Source organism: Monodelphis domestica, chromosome X (assembly GCF_027887165.1).
Source record: "Monodelphis domestica isolate mMonDom1 chromosome X, mMonDom1.pri, whole genome shotgun sequence".
Taxonomy (NCBI): domain Eukaryota; kingdom Metazoa; phylum Chordata; class Mammalia; order Didelphimorphia; family Didelphidae; genus Monodelphis; species Monodelphis domestica.
In genome coordinates this window covers 28,132,187-28,152,600 of record NC_077235.1, presented here as the reverse complement: position 1 = coordinate 28,152,600, position 20,414 = coordinate 28,132,187, and the positions used below count along the sequence as shown (strand labels likewise).

Genomic DNA, 20,414 nt, shown 5'->3' with positions numbered 1-20,414 from the left:
CGTTATCATAAACTTTAAACTCACTGTGAAAATTCTTCTCCCACTTCGATCAAATGCTACACAGTAGACAGATGATAAGTGACCCAGAATTCTCTTGTGCATCTTCATTTGTTGATAAGAAGATGAAGGGAATATATGGCTGAAGCGACCACATCCAGTTAACTGTCTGGCAGAAGTGATCATTACTGGAAAAAAAAATAGGAAATTGATTTAAAATCTATCCCATGACTTAAATTATGAAAAACAAAGTTTCTATGATGCTCTATGAGGTGCCTGACACCCTATTTCATCCACTGGTAGGTCCAAAGTGCTTTTCAAAAGTCAAGTTTTTGTTCCCACTCAAATATCAAATTCTTACGTCTCCACGATTGTTTTCTTCTTGGGTTTTCTCCTATGCAGTTCAGCATACGGTCAGGTCAAGTGTACAAGTACCCAATATGTGGAACTTATAAAATAGTAGTTTCATGCTATTCAGCTATGTTGGCGCAGACTTGAGTTAGGAAATAGTCTCTTCTATGCCGTCCTGTAGTCACTATTCATTGATATGGGTCCTTAATCATCCATCGGTTAGTGTCCTCTTACTTTGACAAGAGTGAGTCTGTCTATTATCATCTTTAGTGACACTGGCAAAATCTTTCCCTTGTCTGGGTTTGACTCTCCATTTATAAAAATGAGACGGTGCATTTTCCTAATTGGGCAAACTGCAGTATACAACAACAGTAAAATATTAAGCCAGAAGAAGTGATAAAAAGTTAAGTATAAATAAAGAGGAAACATTGCAGAGTAGGTAAAAAAATTATCATCAAATCCTAATGTATAGACAGCATACAAAAACACAATAGTGGCAGCTACAGAAAAACTTGGAAAGAGTTCAAAAGGAGATGCAAATAACTGTTACTATCTTGTTAAAGCAAAATTGCTAATTTTTTATTTTAAGCAAAGTATAAGTAGTGCCATATAGAACTTCTTGACTGCCTATGTGACTGGTTACTTTTGTGAATAGAGAATTGATTACAAATGAAGACATTGGCCTATATGACATACAAGGCCCCTTCTAAAGCTCCACTTCCACACTTGTGGGTTGGCCCCTAGAGCGCGACGGATCCTTCCTATTCTGGCACCCTTGGGGCTTCTCACCAAATGCCTGGCTGGCCATGCAGTCACACAGTTCAGTGACTGGACAGATTCCTTTCTGGCTCTGGCCTGTGACTCCTTTTTTATTCTCTATCCCTATTTCCCAGGCTTTCATATGTGATCTTCTATGACTGCATCAAGAAAAGGACAGTAAGTAGCCAAAGCACAGGAAGAAAGAGGTGAGCACTGTGCCCACGCTCGGCCCTGATCAGACCATACAGAAGCATGGTGTTCAGTTCTACATGACACATTTTAGGACGGTCACTGGTGACCCAGAGGACAACATCCAGTGAAGAGACTAGGATATGATACCCTAGGAGCAAGAGCTGCAGGAAGAGAGGAAGACTTTACAGCAAACCTAATTCCTATCTTCAATTTTCAGAGGGTAATCATCTGGAAGAGGGATTAGACTTGTTCTATTTAGCCTCTGAGGTCAGAAATAATAGCATTAGAAGAAATATCAATGAGGCAGATTTAGGGAGCAAGAAAAAACTTTTCCTAACAAAGAGTGATTCAAAATTGGAATAGACTGAGCTGGCTTTGAATGGAGATCATAGAGAGAAATCGATACAGATTCATGTTGGATTAAATGATCTCTAAATTCCCTTAGAACTCCTAAATCCTATGACAGATAGTGATTCTATTTTAAAACAAAATTTCCTGAATTATCTAGCTCTTATTTGTACTGTTTCTGGTTTGCCTTTCATCATTTTTAAAATAATCATCTCCTGGCTCTCTATAACTCAGTATTCACCAGCCTCAGACTGACAAACTGGGCTTTGGAAAGGGACGGTCTTTTGCCTCTTTTTGTATCTATAAGCACTTAGCATGGTGCCTGGTACATAGTATGTGCCTAATAAAGTGTTTACTCATTGACTGATCAGAACTGACACTGTGGTCTCCTACATGCAGGTTGTAGTTCCACATAACCATGTTCCTAACTCTGGAGTACATAAATGATCACAAATTAAAAACAAGTACTCCCTGGCACAGGGAAATTCCCCTAGTCTTCCCTTATAGCATTTTAAATAATGAAGAGGGGGCAGCTGGGTGGTTCAGTGGACTGAGAGCCAGGCCCAGAGATGGGAAGTCCTAGGTTCAAATCTGGCCTCAGACACTTCCTAGCCATGTGACCCTGGGCAAGTCACTTGTACCCCTAGTGCTTAGCCCATACCACTCTTCTGCCTTAGAAACAATATATAGTATTGATTCTAAGATGGAAGGTCAGGGTTTCAAAAATAATAAATAAAATAAAATGATTAATATCCTATCTTTACATTTCAAACTAAATTCCCCCAATTCACAATCATCTCAAGTTGAAAATACACTGCCACAGTGTGAAAAAATAAAGTATAAATAATTATCACAACTAATATTTATATAGTATTTACAATGTACAGAAGAGAGGACTTCACAATTATTCTCATTTGATCCTCACAATATCCCTGGGAGGTAGGTGCTATTATTATCACCATTTTACAGAAGAGGAAACTGAAGCAAACCAGGGTTTGAGTGACTTGCCCAGGCTCACACAGTTAGTAAGTGTCTGGGGCTGAATTTGAACCCTTGTTTTTCTGACTCCAGCTCCATGTAAGGATATAAGGGGGGAAAAAAGGTATAGGCTAGGGAGCCTAATTTGCACACTGATTATTACTATTACACTGTAGCACTAAAGCATGGTTATTAAACAGCTAAATAGAAAGGAAAGAAGGAATGCAAAGATGGCTTCCATTACCAGACTAACATCATTTACTCTTTTAACAATTCTGAGGCTGAGAACCTTTCTGGCCAAGGGGCTACTGCACTGGCCACAGGGCCTGGAAGAGATGGGTTCAAAGCCTCACACACAATTAAGTTGTGGGACTCTGGGAGTCACTGGACTGGCCTGGGCCTAAATCTCCTTTGCTCTAAAAATAAGGATAATAATTGCACTTAACTCACAAGAATGTTGTGAGGATCAAATGAATTAATATGTAAAATGCTTTGACAATTCTCTATGTCAGCTGTCACTAGTATTATGATCCTGATGCCTTAGCTTGGCAAGGAGGTTTCTAGAACTAAGCCCAGGCTCTGTGGAGGCCCCTAATACAGTCCCCACAGAAGGCTCTGCTTTCTGAGGCTCATCACCAGTAGTCTGGCCACGTGCGATAAATTTGGCCAGAAAAACCCACCAAAGATAGATAAATATAAAAAGACCCTCAGTCCTGTCTAGTTTGCCACTTCTTCACTACAAGTGGCAGAGTGCCAAAAGGGGGCCAAAGTGTGCCAAGAATGCCAGTTTTAGACTGGCTACTGGCTACTCTAACTAGGCTATCCTTGTCCCAAGACAGATTGGACAGAATGCGGAAGCAAATAAATCCTACCAACTCTGACATCCTACTCTCAATGAAATCCAAAACTAAAAGGAAGCTACGGCAAAATGGAAAGGTTCTTCATAACATCTCTTTCGAGAGGAAAAGAAAGGAGTTGGCTTTATGATGTATCCATTGACAACAAAAGGCATTTCCTATAGCATTTACTAGAAGAGCATTGCAGATCATATACCAACAGGTGTCAAGCTGTATATTAGGAAGGGAAATTCTCTAATTCTCTAAGAATTTGGGAAGGCCCTTCACTGAAGCAAATCAACAAATACTTTAATACCTAGTGACTTCCGGTAAAGGTGGAAACAAAAGGGAGATCAGTGAAAAATATGTTGGAGAGTAAGTGTATGGGGAGGAAAAGGAGAGAGGACCAAAGTTTATTGGGTGTATAGAAGCCCTACACCACCTACAGAACATGGGTAATATATTTTTCCAAGGAAAATCACAGCAGTATTGGGGCAACCAAGTGGCTCAGTAGGTAGAAAAACAAGGCCTAGAAACAGGTGGTCCTGGGTTCAAATTTGACCCAGACACTTCCTAGCTGTGTGACCCTGGGCAAGTCATACAACCCAATACCCGCCCTCCTCCCCAGCCCTTACCACTTTTCTGACTTGGAATTAATATACTGTATTGTCAATTGGGCTTTAAAAGGATTTTTAAAAGTCACAACAGTATTATAAACAAAAGGAAAATCAAAATAAAGTGAAAAGCTGTGAAATATAATGGCTTCTTAACCCAGAAAAGAAATGGCCTTGCTTAATTGTTTCTCTTCAAACAAGTTTTGCTCAGTTTTGTTTTGGGGTGGCGGAGTGGTGAGGGATAGAGTAGGAGAATAACTGGGAATAACTGAGATTAAAAAAGAAACAATACTATTTAAAGGAGAGCCATGAGTTCATGACAAGTATCAAACATCACCAAAATAACCAACAATGAATTATATTTTGTCAGGAAGCAACTGGTTACAATATTAGGAGTGGATTCCAAAGCAGCTGTCTCAGTAGGGTCACTTCGGACAAAAGTGTCTGAGAAAAGATCAACATTGACACCAAAGTATGAGAGTCAAAAGGAGAAAATAATGGCTTGCAATCAATGTTACTCCAAACTGGTTGGTTTTTTAACACTGTTGATGTATAAAACTAGGAAATGGACAAAAGTGACATAGACCCAGATTATAGGCACTTCCTAAGGATATTGGACTGTATACACCAACCATTTATAACCGGGAATCCAGAAAGCATAAGGCCAGCAAATACCTGATCGCCTTGCCTAGTGGAAAGAGAAGTAGCCAAACTCATTTACACAATCTTGCAGGAGATGGTAAAGGGTTATGAACAGTATTATCTCATAAAATAGGAAGAAGCAATCTGGGTTCAAACCAGCTAGGCAAGAAATCCATCTAGCAAAATTATCCTAAGTGTGTTTTAGAATGAAATAAGAGGTATCACAAATAAAAAGGGGAAACAATCTCTAAATGTTATTTATAATGTCTTTCCTCTAACAATGAGGATGGAATCACCACAATTGCACCCCAACATTAAAGTCCCCCAAACTACATGTGGAAGTAAAAAATGCACTTAAAATAATGTAAAGGACACCAAAGTTACTAACAGGATTGTAAGATTAATCAGGTTTGTAAAAAGGAATTAGAAGGGAGGCATGGGGGGGGAAATCTCAGACCTTATTTTTATCAAAAAAAAAAAAAGGTTAAAGAGATAGTGTTTACCAACCCACAGGTCTACTTTCCCATATCTACTCATTTTCAGGAGAACAATACACATACTCATCTGGATCAACTTTGACTAGGTATGACAAAGGAACTGATAGGTTTATGCTAAGAGTATCCTAGAGACAACATCTTTACAGTCACAATAGACTAAAAGATATAAAGAATAAAAGATCTCACTGTTTTTATTGTTAATGACTAGCAGGAAGCATTCCATTCAATAGAACAAAGACTCTTATCAGGTAGATGTCTAACCAGAAAAGGAAGTGGAGACAATTGCATGATAGAAAGCAAGGGAAAGTGGAGAGTATATGTATTTAACCAATATCAACAGTGGCAAAAAAATCTAAATGAAGGAGGCCCCTTAGGACATTGGACAGCGCTCCTATGGTGTATTTTACTAGTAGACATGAAAGGACAGCAATTTACCCTCACTTCAGGGAATATTCACATTGAGGAGATCAAAAAACTATGCCAATGCTACTAGAATGGTAGGTCTAGTTATCCCTGTTATCTAGTTATTGTATCAAAATCCTTTGACAAAGTCTTTGGAATAGCCTAGAGAGAAGTGGGCCATAGTCCCTTCAGAAATGGATGGATTGGACTGGTCATTATTACTATGATAACACAATTCCTTATCTCCAGGTCCCTTCCCCCAACTAAACTTGGCTCCCCTTCAAAAAAAATATCTATTCTTCTAACCACCCAGCTTCAACCTCAGGGACATCCTTGACTCCACATACTCATCTCCTAGGACCTAATTACCAAATCTTGTCGATTCGATTCTATAACTAGCAGGACTAGTATCCAAAGGAATTATTCCACTGAACTGTTCCTTCCCTTATCAGACCTCATCTATTCAGGTCTAGGTGCCATATTTTTAAAAATACATTTGTGTCCATAAAAAAAGTTGGGAAATGGCCTGGACATCATGGCATATGGGGACTGGCTGTGGGAATTGGAGCTGATCTAGAGAAGGCAGATGGGGGAACTGTTAATGTGGAAACCTTGTTTTGCTTGGCCTTAGACGGCATAAATAGGAACAATGGATAGAATCCTCAAAGGGATGAAAGAGGTAAGGAAAAACAGAAATATACCAAAGTAGAATGGGGCTGCCTGAGCAGATAGCTGCAAACAGTGTCTGGAAGAATCGCTAGATATATTGTAGAGGTGATTCAACTCTCCACTGGACTAGGTAGGCCTCCAGCTGGGTGGCAGAGGGGATTACTGGGCCCCGAATCAGAAAAATCAAAGTCCAAATTTAATCTTAACTCTTAAATTAAGTTAACACAACTCTTTTGGCCTCAGTTTTCTCAACTGTAAAATGAACAAGAGAAGGAAATGACAAACCATTCCAGTATCTTTGTAAAGAAAACTCCAAAAGAGTCAGACATGGCTGAACAACAATCACAATCAACTGGAATAGCCTAGGAAATGCTCTAATTCTCAATCCCATAGTCTAGCTTTCAAGCAAAAAGTAAGAGCCACAGGCCAAAAATGAGGGGGAAGACTTAAAAAAAAAGAATAGAAAGTTGTCAAATCTGTGAGGGCAAATAGTAATATAAAAGCTAAGAATTCAGATAAGCCTGAAATTCCTAAATATACATTTTTCCCCCTTTATTGGTATTCCCTTCTCCGACTCGGAGTAACCTGCTTTGGTGATGAGTCCCTTCACATTTAGCTAGGCTAGTTCCTAGATAGCCAAGTCCATTCCAGCTGCTCTGTTAGATTCGTAGGTCCTGCTAGAATAGCCTATAAGAATCCATGACCACAGGAGCAACTAGGATATCTCAGTGGATAGAGAATCAGGCCTGGAGACACTTCCTAGTTGTGTGACCTTAGATAAATCATTTAACTCCAATTGCCTAGCCCTTACTTTAGCCTTGGAACCAAAACTTTATATCAATTCTAAGATGGAAAGTAAGAGTTTAAAAAAAAGAATCTAGGATCATATCCACCACCAAATTAGGCATTATAGAAGGACTTTAGTGACAGCCATCAATAATAGGGAAAAAAAGAAATGAGTAACAGTAGAGTATACTTATTAACATTTCCCCTTATCCCCATATATATTTGAGGACTTTACTCCACCTCCAAAAAAAAACAAAACATGTGAATAGCCTTCTCTTAGTAGCTGTTCCTCATCCTACCACCCTTATAATCCACACCAGTGAATAAAGTAGAGAAAATACTCTCTCAACCCTTGAGGGTTAAGTATTTTCCTACAGATAGACAAACCTTCTTTGATGTTAAGTTCCTACCTTGAAATTAGTTCCTGTGAGCCAGCTCTTAGCTCTAGCCCCCCAGTGGAGCTATATTTACAGAAGGACATTTGGGACCAAGTGGGATTGGTTTCTTTTTAAACCTTTGGAAAGGTTTTGTCCTTTAGGGGCAGGGGAGCATTGATTTTTCACAGCCCAAACAGTGCCTGAAAGGAAGTCAATTACTATAGTTAAAGGCCTTTAAAAAAGCAAATAAGCAAAAGAAAATGTTCTGAACTGAACAGTACTTAAAAGGTGGCATTACCTAAATGGGCAAATCAGTAAGATCTGGAACAAATATCAAGTATCGTTAAACAACAGTTTTAGAATAAGTATCTTTAATATATCCTTTGTCCTCTGCCTAAAGATATGCCAAGGAGAAAATAATCATAAAATATGGAGCCTAGTTTGATCATAAAATAGTTTAGTTTTCGCTAATCTTTCTTGCTAGCCATTCTGGAGAAGACCAGCAGAAGGTGTGCTAACTATGACACCCATTGAAATGGGAAGGGCTGTATTGCCAAAGAGGCCTCAACAGAAGCTATGAATATAACCTCTATAAGTTTTCTTCAGTTCTTTGGTAATATCAACAGTAGGTTGGCTCTCGGCAATAAGACATCCTGTCCACACTTTGCTTTCGATGGAGTTTCCACTGGGCGTGCACCTCACCTCTTCTAGAAGGCTGCTGTTTGCTGCTGGAGCAGAGTTCCATTAGCAGGAACTTTGTCCCCAGCTGCTAAGGCTGATAACTAACTAAAAAGATAAAAACTCAGAGTTTTACTTTGTGATCAACTCCTGACTATACGTGACCTTGCAGTAGAAAGAAATGGTACTTGTTCTTCTGGTGTGGAATTCCAATAATTTTTCTTTAACTGCTAAATACCAGTCTTTTTCCTTCAAAATGTTAATTAAGCAGAAAGAGTGAGTCGGGGGAAGAAATCACTAAGCTGAAACATTTTTTAAATTGTTTCTGCTTACTTTCATATAAATCTTAAGAATGGTTTGCAAATGAGCTATTTAACTTCCACTGTCATACAGCAGAATGGAACATTCCCAAATAATAACTATAAAGATGAAGGCTATACAATAAATGAGAAAAAAAATTCATAAACCTGTGGTCTATAATGTCGTGACTGTATTCATAGTGTTCAATCTTTTAAAATATTTCCTAACTCGTGCCAGGAGCAATTCTTCATAGTAAAATGAAAGGTCCAAGAACGTTATATTTGCAGATGGCTACCCGATATAGCTATTACAAAGGTACCACGGGGGACAAACAGCTTTATTCTGCTCATCATGGTCTAGTAAGGAATTGTACAGTATGGAACGGAAGGGGCCTAAATGATGCAAAACAGATTCATCAGCCACAATTTTTCCTACTTTTCAATATACTGATTCATTTTGGTGATTTAAAAAATCTGCTTCTTTTTTTCTTTTAAAAGTTATTATAAAGGAAGGCTGAGGACCCGGGGAAGAAGATGAGGGGAAATTCAGGCAAGCTAAAAATAAGATATCAGTAAAATATTTTTTAGAACAGTAGTATCCAAATTACCTCTAGTGGATGGACTCCCATGTGTGGATCTGAAACTTCTAATCTTCTACTTACCTTCTTCCCACATCTGAGCACTAATATATGTAATTCTACCCCTCTAAAAATATGTACTGCTAACTTGTATATGAAATGTAATGAAAGACTGTATAATACAGTAGAACATTTACTGGACTGAATCATGAAATTCAGGTTCAATTCCCAGAAATCACTAAAGTTTGGGGGTCAGTTAATTAACTTCTGGGTCTGTTGGCTTGCCTTTAAAAGGACAAGACAAGCCCGGCATGGGGGCCTAAAGTTGTGATCCCTGCTACAAGGAGAGACAGCGATTGGTAGGTCATTTGGGCTCTCATTTTGAGTCACAGTGAGCTTTTTAAATGGATGGGGTGTTCTTACTAAATCTGGTAACAAAATGGTGGACCCTCTCATGAGTGAAGAGAGAGCCACCAGTCTTGACTATGCTTTAACCAGCCTAAGTTGGAAAGTGAGGTTAAGGCCCCTGGGGCCACTTGGTAGTAGAATTGGGCCTAGAAGGGCTACTGCACTTTTCTAGCTGAGGTGAAGAAATATCCAAAGTAAAATAAAATGAAATCAAGTGACAGAGTTAAATCTCTCAGGTTCTATCTAGCTTCAGTGCTTAAAATCCATTCATGCAATGGATCAATGTTTTTATTACATTGCCTATAATTCTTGGAATTTCCATCTGTGTCTTAAATTAGAAGCCACTGGAGGCTAGATAAGCAATTTAAGTCTTACCATGGAGAATTGAGCATCTATCAAACATTTGTCTATGTTTATGGAGGATTTCTTAACTGAGCACAAAAACTATCTTTATCTGACCACAGTCCATTTGTTCCAGTGTTTGTGTGGAGAATTTGTTCTATGACCTGGTTCAGACCAATTCCACCTATTTTTACTTGAAAACTGGAACCATGAACCAGAAGGTTATTTTCCAGAGTGATGATGTCATAGCAATGAGGAGTCACAATGTGAGGATAATTGCAAGCCTCAAGCCTCATTTTAAATATTCACTTCAATCTTCTTCCCCAAAGAGCTTTTATTTAGGCTTGTAAGAAACAGCAAAATTAACCAACTTGAATTTTACTTCCCGCCTTTAGTAGTAGGTGATAATGAAAAATAAAATGGGCAAAAAGAAAACGAAGTGTAAAGGTTATCGATAATCTAATGACAGTATGAACAACATTTTTTCAAAGGAAATGACATCTCAAAACTATGGAATTAGTCAAAGCTGGGACATTTTTATTGAAAAAGCTATTTTTTTTCTCTTGGAGCTTTAAAATTCTATTAAATTATTCTATTAAATTAACTTTAGAGAATTCTCAATATGTCTCTGAAAGAAGCCACTCAGAGAAATATGATATTTTCCAATTGAACAACAGTCTAATACACTATATACTTTAAAAGCATAATAATCTCATAATTTCAAAGTTCTAATCTATTCTATAATCATAATTTATAACATAACCCCTAGATTTGCCAACACAGAACCTCAGTTCAAAGGAATAAAGCCCAAGCCAGACTAAATCCAAGTTCTTCAATCATAGCTCTCTCTTATTTAGCCCCTTCCTATTTTCAAACTTAAGGCAGCTAGGAAGTACAATGGATACAGTATCAGGCTGGAAGACTCATCTTCCTGAGTTCAAATCTCACCTCAGACACTTACTAGCTATGTGATCCTGAGCATGCTGCTTAACTCTGTTGGCCTCAGTTTCCTCATTTGTCAAATGGACTGGAGGAGGAAATGGCAAGCCACTCCAGTACCTCTGTGGAGAAAACCCCAAAAGGAGTCACAAAGAGTCGGATGCGACTGAATGGACAGAACAATGACCACATTTTCAGTCTTTTCTTACTTTACTTCCTCTCCCCTCAACTTGACCGAGTAATTCTACATTAAAGAATCACAAAAAATAAACTTTAAAAAAGTTTTGGCAATGCCGGCCTGCTCCATTGCCAGGAATCTATTGAACTCATGTGTTTCCAAATGGATTTTCAACTATTAGAAAGTCTCCAACAGTTTTCTTACTGTTCAACAAAGGGTATAGATGAACTCTCAGGTCCTTCTCACTCCAGCTCAACATCCACGACCTTCTTATACCTTGCAATAGAAAAATCTATGCTAGGATCTTCTAAAAGAGGGAAAACGAAGAATAACTGATTATTGAGGTGGTCAGGAAGCATTCAAAATATGGAAACGGTGAAAATACTAAGCTAACAAATAACCACTTTGTCCACCACTTTACACTCCATTTGAGGGAGCAGCTAGGCAGCACAGCAGGATTGAGAGCCAGGCCCAAAGATAAGAGGTCTTGGGTTCAAATATGAACCCAGACACTCTGGGCAAGTCACTTAACTCAACTGTCTAGCTCTTACTGCTTCTGCCTTCTAACCATTATACAGTATTGATTCCAGGATAGAAGGTAAGGATTAAAAAAACAGGGACAACAACAACAACATATTCATACATTCCATTGAGGGTTTTGTATTTTAAATAGCCTTTGAGTAAAACAACTGATGAAAATAGTTTTTCACACACATTGTTTCTATCAGGTCATTTGAATATTTGAGTACTGAGCCTCAGATGGACAGATGATGGTCATCTACTGGATTTTCTCCAGAGCAAGATTGCTCTGCAAGTAGTGGAAGCCCAATTCCTTCCTTGGCACGTATCTATATATGATCTTTTGCAATTAAGGCCATCTTGTTTTACTTAGAAATTAGAAGAGCAACAGATGGCTGACATGGACATGGTCAAAAGTAATGACAATTTAAGGGAGACAAGCCACATTTCTGTGGGCCCAAGGACCTCGAAAACAGCTTGGCTTAAAAATAATAAAAGTAGTTTAGAAGTACTTAAATTTTTTTAAAAAGTACTTAAAAGTAATCTAGGAAGTGTTGAGACCATCCATCCATCCATCCCAGATTTTCCAAGAGTCTTGGTTTCAGGAAAACAAAGTTTACTTTTCATCAGGCTTTGCAAAAGATCCTTTGTCAGACCATACATCCAAATTTGTGCTTCTAAAGAAGTGATCATGTCCAGGACAATTCTGAGGGATTTATGGCAAAGAATGCTATCCACCTCCAGAAAAAGAACTGTCGGGGTTGGAATGCAGATGAAAGCATATGATTTTTCACTTGTTTATTTGGATTTTCATTTTGGGGTCTTGGTTTTATATGGCTATTCACTTACAAAAAATGAATAGTATGGAAATGTTTTGTGTGATAACACATGTATGTATAACCCAGATCAAATTGTTTGCCAGCTCAGGGAGGGAGAAGGGGGGAGGGACAAGAGCAAGGGAGACAATTTGGATCATATGACTTTGGAAAATTTATCTGGAAATTTGTTATTACATGTAATTGATAAAAAAAAAGAAAGGAAAATAATAAATTGATCATCATGTCTACCAGCAATTCTGATTTGCATCCATCTGAGCAAATTTCTCTCAGAGAACTCAAGAACACTTGCTAAACTCTCCGCCACAGATATCTTAACTTCCTGAATACTGTGATAGGGCTCGCTTCCAATAGTCTACCAATGAAGTTAACCTCCTTGACTTGGTTTACCAATCATTCTCCACTCTCCCACCTAAACTACATATAACTCACTGAATATGTCCCATTTATGCTTCCTCATCTCCTGTGCCTTTCCTCAACTTTATACCAGGGACGCTTTCTCTAGCATCTGTACTGGCTCAACTATCATTGACCTTCAGGACCAAGCTCAGATATGCTTCCTCTTTGAGGCAATCCCTGATTATTCTGGATTCCTACATTAATGGGAGACACTCCTATACCTTGTTTAACCTGCCTGACCCCCGAAATGGAACTCTCCTTGGGACTTAAAAGTTCCCTCCTCCCCCTGAAATGAGTTCTCTGAACCATGCTGCACACATGTGTGTGTGTATTTACACACATGTGTGACTGACACACACACCCTTACCTTCTGTCTTAAAATCAATACTTTGTATTGGTTTCAAGACAGGCAGAAAGAACAATAAGGGCTAGGCAATTGTGGTTAAGTGATTTGACCAGAGTCACACAGCTAGGAAGTGTCTGAGGCTGGATATGAACCTAGGACCTCCCATCTCCAGGCCTGGTTCTCAATCCACTGAGCCATTTAGCTGCCCTCCATGTTTTATTTATGTTGATTTCCATAGGATGTGCTAATATAGAACCCTGAATATAAATGTTTAATACACGTATGAATGAGGAAAAGGGAAAGTACTTTGAGAAGCATTAAGACTACTAATATTATTAGGTAGTGAAAGAACAGCAATAATTCTTAAAAAGAAAACTGAGCAAAGAAGACTTTTTTAAACCATCAAGTCATTAGCACAGATCCTATATCAAGTTAATGCCTTTTATTTATAGAGCAACTTTCTTTCAAAGCACAATTCACATTATCTCACTTATTGTGAGAACATGCCTGTGAAGTCTGTAGAGGCAGTTAGAGTAATAGGATCCTGATTTTACAGAGAATAAGCTCATGCAAAGTGAGACTAGTTTAAGAGAAGGTAAAAGGAAACTTAAAACCCTCAGCATCTTCACTCCTCCACAGCTGTATTTCGAGAGAAGGCTCTGGCTATGAAAGAATGTTCCCAGTCCTTACTTATGCTGAAGTTAATTAAGAGTGAAGGAATAAGATCTTCGACCTAGAACTAATCCAGTACCCTTTCCACTCAACTTCAGCCATTCTACAGCTACCCTCATGCAATCAGAAAAAAACTGTATCATGGATATGTCTCTCTGTGATTCAGCCCCTGCATCCTAACCTGGGGAGTTTTCTCTAAAATCTTTATCTCCCCCAGCACCCAACAAAGTACAAATTACCTAAGTCAAGAAATCCAAAAAAAACATGTCTTCAGAGGAGAGGTAAAGGAGGCGTCTTCACAATTTTCACCTTCAAATAACTATTTGTGGCTATTCAAAATCCATTTACAATGCTTTTAACATTTGATTGGAATGTGCTTGGAAGCTTGATTTAGGGACTTTCGACTTTATCTCCAGCTCAAGAAAGTCTTTGAGAGAGCAAAATCAATAAGAGCACAGGGAGAACTGAAAAGAGTCCCTTTCAGCAGCACAGATTTCTTTATTGGAAGCCAGTGGCATTTAAATCTCCCTAAAATCTTTCTAAAAGGCTCAGATGGGAACATTTGTGTGTAGTTAAAAGCAAAGTTACTAGTCCAATTAGAAGGTTGCCGTTAATCAGCTTTCTTCCCTCCTCCATAGGGTTCAAAGCTAAAGTGAGAACCATTAGAATTCAGTAAGAACATGGTTAAGGATGGGGCAAGATGGCAAACGGTATGATAGGGAGTCTGATCATCAATTCCACTGATCCATTCATTACCAAGCATTTTGACAGTATTAGTAATCTGCTGTGTTGACCAGTGAGCCCAATGAAAGTAGCCTGGGCCAGAGTTCCACATTCCAAGGGTTTCTAGAAGAGCTCAGGATAACAAAATATGTTAAGCAGTTTAAAGATGATGACAGGGCAACGAGAATGCCACTTCCTATTCATGGTGGGGGTTAGCAAGAGCAGGGTGGCAAGTGACTAGAGCAAGCCTGAAAGGGAGTGAGGGAAGGAGGGGAGGATGGGAAGAGCAGAGAGAGAAGGAAGGAAAGGAAAGCAAGCACCTGTTAGGCAGAGAGGTGGTGGAACAGCTGCAGAATGAGCAATGCATCTCTCTGTAGACAAAGCCTGCGGGTTGCCTTCTTTTGCCTGGCAATTAGGAGGGCTCTAGGGTGGAAAGGGAGGAAGGAGGAAAGGAGTTGCTAAAATGACTGGGATATTTTTAAGCATGAATAAAATATCAAGAAAATGGTTTTGATCCCATTGCGGCTAGTTTCAGGCACTTGTAGCCATCCAGGTAACTGCTTTCAATATTGAATGAAGCAGATGCCACCATGCTGGCACATAAGAAAAACAGCAGAAGCTAACCTAGAGTAAAGTAATCCAGGTTGGTCAAAATACAACCCTCGAGAGCTAGCTAAAATGGAGAAACAAAAGTGCAGAAGGCTGCAGTTCTTAGCAGCTGGGCAGATGGCAGGTTGGGCAGCAGTAGCAGCAATGGTGGTGATGGTAGTGATGGTGTGGTCCCATGAGGTCCTCCAGCTACCCAGCCGACGCACAAGGAGCAGGTATTCCTGCAAGAGTTCTTTTCAATGGAGCTACAAGCAGCTAACAAATCAATGAAAACTGTTCCATTTGTAATTCTGATGCTCTCAGATGATGGCAAAAAGGGAGCATGAATGTAGGAAATGATGTCATGGACCTAAAACCCGATGGTGAGTTGTAATATTGCTATACTCGAAATAATTTCAGTTTGCATTTGCCTTTTTATAGCATTGGTTTTAGCTCCCCTTTCCCCACCAACAAGCAAAGAAAAGCATTTGGGGGCCTAAGAAAATCAGCCGATTTGAAGTGGATGTGATTTTCCAGATGATCTAGCCCAACTCTTATTCTACAGAGGAGGAAACTGATCCTGAGATTGCATGACACAGCCAGTCAAAAGGAGACTGCATAGCAGCCTCAGCACACAATATGTCCAGATTGCTATAATCCAGTTTTCTTTTTCAATCACTACATTACTTCTCCAAATCAAAGCAACAAATCTATGAGAATTTATGAGGTTAACCCTGAGATGGACACAATCCTTACCTAAAAAGGTGAAAGATGACGTGTAAAAGATACATTTAAAACAAATAGTTAAAGCATCTCCCACATTACTATGAGTCAAAAGGCAGGAATTGAACACAGGCCCTCCTGGTTTCCAGGTAGTGAACCATGAAGCCTCCTAACTGGCTAAAAAATCATTTGACTAAGAGAAGGAACATTAAACAGAAAGAAATCACAACTCTGGCTTCCCTCAGATAAAAATACTGTATGTAATGCATGGTTTTACATAAAATATTTATATGAATCTTTGTCAAGTGGTGGTTTTCTCTAGTGCAGGTGGGGAGGGAAAAGTGACAGCTTGGAAACTTAAAATTTAATGAAAAATAATTAAAAAAAAAGAATGTTGGATCCTTTTTGCCAAGCTGGCACGAAAAGTAAAGAAGCTACTGTTTCCAACACAAGAGAGAAACTAAGTCAAAGGGCTTAAAGGGTCAAAAAGGCAATGTTAAAGGAGGTAAATAGCCAACAAAAAGAAAGTTCAAATATTTTCTGAGACAAAGACTCTTCAACTTTGAAAAAAACTGTCTCTCTCTTCCCTTCCCATATAGACTCTCCGAAAAATAGCCCTAGGAGTTTTGTAAAAGCTTGATAACAATGCTGGATGATGCTTTGAACAGTGTCCTGTAAGAATTGAATTAAAATCTCTCTTAACTGTGTGACGCTGGCCATTACCTCAGTTTCTTCATCTGTAAAAACGAAGATAAGGATTTACCTCCAAGAGTTGTTATGACAATAAAATGACAAATACTTATGAAACACTTTGCACACCCCTAAGTGCTATATAAATGTTAGCAGTCATGACTATAATTAAAAATATCATCGACAGCGGCATCATTTCTCTTGACCATTGAGTCAAATATAAAGAAGACTGAGAGAACACTAGTGTCCATCCTCAAAGTCAAGGCTAGGGCTGACTGACAACAGATGAAACAGGCTGTCAGGAAGCTGTGTGATACGACATTGAGGTAGTCAACTGCAACACCCCTGAGCCAGTCTGATGGAGGCTACTGGACCAACTACACCTTGGCATGCATGAGACTATGCCCCACTGGAGGCTGCCAACAAAACTGCAATCATCTAAACCATGTATAAGCAAGTTTGCCAGTAAACGTGTCAAAAAAGAATACTGACAAAAGAAAGTAACTGAACTTGAATCAGAATGATTATGCTTAGTCCTGGAGATGCTAAGGAAATGCAGGGGTGAGACTTGGGATAAGGAATGCTATAGACTGTCTCAGATCCTCCTGTACCAGGTGGCTTTGCTTAAGTGTTTTCCTTGGCTTTAAAGAAGGGTTGGAGGGATAGCGAGATTTCTAGTGAAATTACTCTGGTACAAAAAAAAAGCAACAAACTTTCTGTAAAAGTCCTGTAGAGCGTGTAACCTTAACACCTATACTACCAAAAAAGTTTCCTTTCTTAGTGTCTAATCTAGGTAGAATGTGGAAGGTAACTATCCTGAGGTTGAGAACAATTTTCTTTCGCGTACTAAACAAAATACATACATAGATATTTTTCCCATTGGAACTCTCCAGTTTTATTTCCAAGACCACAAACATACCCCAAATAGAAAAAGGTATCTGATACTAAAAACCAATCAGGAGCTGACGGCATCTTGAGCAACTGTCAATGGATGAGTATGTATGCAAGATACACACTGAAGATATCCATGTACCTAAAGGGACAAACTTGAACATTTGGTTCTAATTCTTAAGTGAACACAAGCTTCTTTTCTTTGGGAATTCTATCAAGAGTTATATAGTAGGGATCTTGGGCACAGGTTTTCAAAGTGTTGCCAGGCCTTTTCCTAGCTTCCTCTGTCCCCACATTATCTGGTTAACATTAAGAAGGAAGAGGAAATATACAGATGAGACTGGTCTTGAGATGCCAGAGGCAGGCTTGGTACAAAAAATGATGCTACTTCATAAATAAAGCCGGTATAAGATCAAATGCTCTTTAGTCTAAGTATGGAGGCAATGGATCAGCTAAGGCAGAACAGTGAAGAGAGCGCCAGGTATGGTATTGGGAAGACCTGGGTTCAAATCTGGCCGAGTACACTTCCTAGCTGTGTAAACCTGGGCAAGGCACTTAACCTCAATAACCTAGCCCTTGCCATTCTTCTCTTTTAGAATTGATACTGACGGCAAGGTTTTTTTGTTTTTAAGTATGTAAGCAAAAAGAAATATTTGGATCTGATTTCTCATCAACCTACCTGAAACCACAGTGGCTCAGTGGACAGGCTGGATTTGGGATCGATACCCCTTGGAAAATGTGACCCTAGACTAGTCACTTAGTTTCCCTATCTGTAATCTGGGGATGGATAACAATAGCCCTTGCCACACAGAATTATTATGACAATTAAATGATAATGTGTGAAAACACTCTGCAAACATGTTGCATAAATGTTAATTATTACCTTAGGGGTAGCTAGGTGGCACAATGAATAAAGGGCAAGGCCCAGAGTTGGGAGGACCTGGGTTCAAATTTGACCTCAGACACTGCCTAGTTGTGGGGCCTTGGGTAAGTCACTTAACCCCATTTACCTAGTCTTTGCCCTTCTGTCTTAAGAGTTGTTACTAAGATAGAAAGGATGTTTAAAACAACAACAAATTGCCTTAATCTTTGAAGAAATAGGTATTAGAACATAATAACAAAGTAGCAATTTGAGATTGGGGAAAGTCTGGGTTAAAATATTAAGGGGAGCATGTAATGTCTATGTTACACTATATCAAGTCCTGACTATCCATCTAGCTATGAACTTCATCATTACTAAAGAAGGGGGTTAGACTTCATGATCTTGAAGGCTCCTTACAGTTCTCTATCTATGATTCAATGATAGAAATGAATTTCCAAAAGGAAAGTAAGCTTTTTATTAATGGGCTAGAAAAGGTAAGAGGGTCATAGATTTATTTTTTTTAAACCCTTACCGTCTGTCTTAGAATCAATGCTGTGTATTGGTTCCAAGGCAGAAGAGTGGTAAGAGCTAGGCAGTGGGAATCAAGTGACTTGCCCAGGGTCACACAGCTGGGAAGTGTCTGAGGCCAGATTTTAACCTGGGACCTCCCATCTCTGGGCCTGGTTCTTAATGCACTGAGACACCCAGCTGCCCCCAGATCATAGATTTAAAGGTAGAAGTTTAGAACCTACCTGGTCCAATCATCTCTTTTTGTATTGAGGAAGCAGATGCTCACATATGACTGAGCCTAGAAGTGGAATCTTCAGAATCTGAATATATGTTGTGGGTCTCTATATCCAAGGGTGCTTTTCTTATGATGCCAAGTTTCATAGGGATTTCTGTTTTGAGTTTTTTATAACACACATTTCCTTTATGTTTTGTCTTCTGCCTCTCTGATTGGAGGACAAGAGCCCCACTGAAGACGGATCACCCAGGTCATGTCTTTATCTTTGACCCACACCCCCTCCACTTCCTTCTGGGTGCAGTCTTCCCCATTAAATAATAAGCTCAATTAAGGCAAGTGCTCTTTCTTCTCATTATTTATAAAACTTCTGAGCTTTCAGCACAGTTCCTGGCACAGAGTAGGCACTTTGTAAAGGTTTACTGACTGACTATGGACCTATGATTGCAGGGGTTTGAAAACATTCTCCACAGGTAAAGAAGAGATGAAGGGGCACAGTGAAAAGTGTTGGGCCTGGAATCAGGAAAAGCTGAATTTGAGATCAACCTCAGACACTTCTCAGCTGCAAGACTGTCGACAAGTCACTTCATTTGTGTGCCTCAGTTTCTTTATCTCTTAAAATGGGGAATAATCATGAACTAGCCCGTATTGCTAGTTTATGACCACAGTAACATTTGAAGTCAGGTCTTCTGACTGAGGCTGGTCTGCTACAGACTATAGCAGGCTGCTTTCTTTCATGTTCATAATAATTCTAATGGTTGGTATATATGGAGGCTTTAAGGCAAAGGATTTTCTATAGGTCATCTCATTTGATCCTCACAACCTGGTACGGTAGACACGTCAGTATCACTACCATTTTACAAATTCAGAAAGTGAGGTTAGAGCAAAGATTTGACTTTAGGCCTTTCTGGCTCCTCTTAGACTGATGATTTCTCCCATATCATGCTCAAGCGAGTCTCAACTAGTTCTACCCCTTCTCTTCCTACTAAGATATAAGGGGCATCTTGTAGTCACACTCACAGTCACTGTGTCTGGAAAGACATGCCTGAGATAAATCATAAGAAACAAAGAAACTGTGGTCACTTGTTACAAGGCCAGGCTAACACTAAGGACAGGGGGAGAAAAGGGGAAGAGTGTCAAAGATCACTAATACATCACTGAAAAATACACAGAAGAGAAAGCAATGATGTCCAGAGGGACACGGACAAGGACGATATTAGTACTATTATGATAAGTTTCAAATACACTTTAAAAAGCAAGTTATGTTAGATAGTTTCAGAGGCAATCTTTTTCCAGTCCTTTGTATATATGGAAATATTAATGTTCACTGATTACTGTCATGTTCACGGCTTTTCAAAAATATTTTCTTTATTTTAACATTCACCATGATGGCCTCCTGACTAATGCTGTTAGCAGTAATATTCGTCACTTGCTTTTTGTGAAGCAAGATTTATATTTGGTATTCCCACCCTAAAATGGCATTTATTTGATAAAAAAATAATCTATAATGTATAATGTAACAAATATATAAAATATTTTAAACTCAAATTAAA

At 39.0% G+C, this 20,414-nt stretch overlaps 1 protein-coding gene across 6 annotated transcripts in view; it reads right to left on the bottom strand.

Moving 5' to 3' along the window:
• BRWD3 (bromodomain and WD repeat domain containing 3) overlaps positions 1-20,414 on the bottom strand; it is a 129,189-nt gene that overhangs the window by 86,573 nt on the left and 22,202 nt on the right. For all 6 annotated transcript variants that reach the window (XR_008914623.1, XM_056809203.1, XM_056809204.1 and 3 more), the window contains exon 7: positions 25-185. Coding sequence is in view for 5 of the 6 variants with exons in the window: in XM_056809203.1 (XP_056665181.1) it covers positions 25-185 (161 nt within the window). In the remaining variant the exon portion in view is untranslated. The remainder of the gene's footprint in view (positions 1-24; positions 186-20,414) is intronic.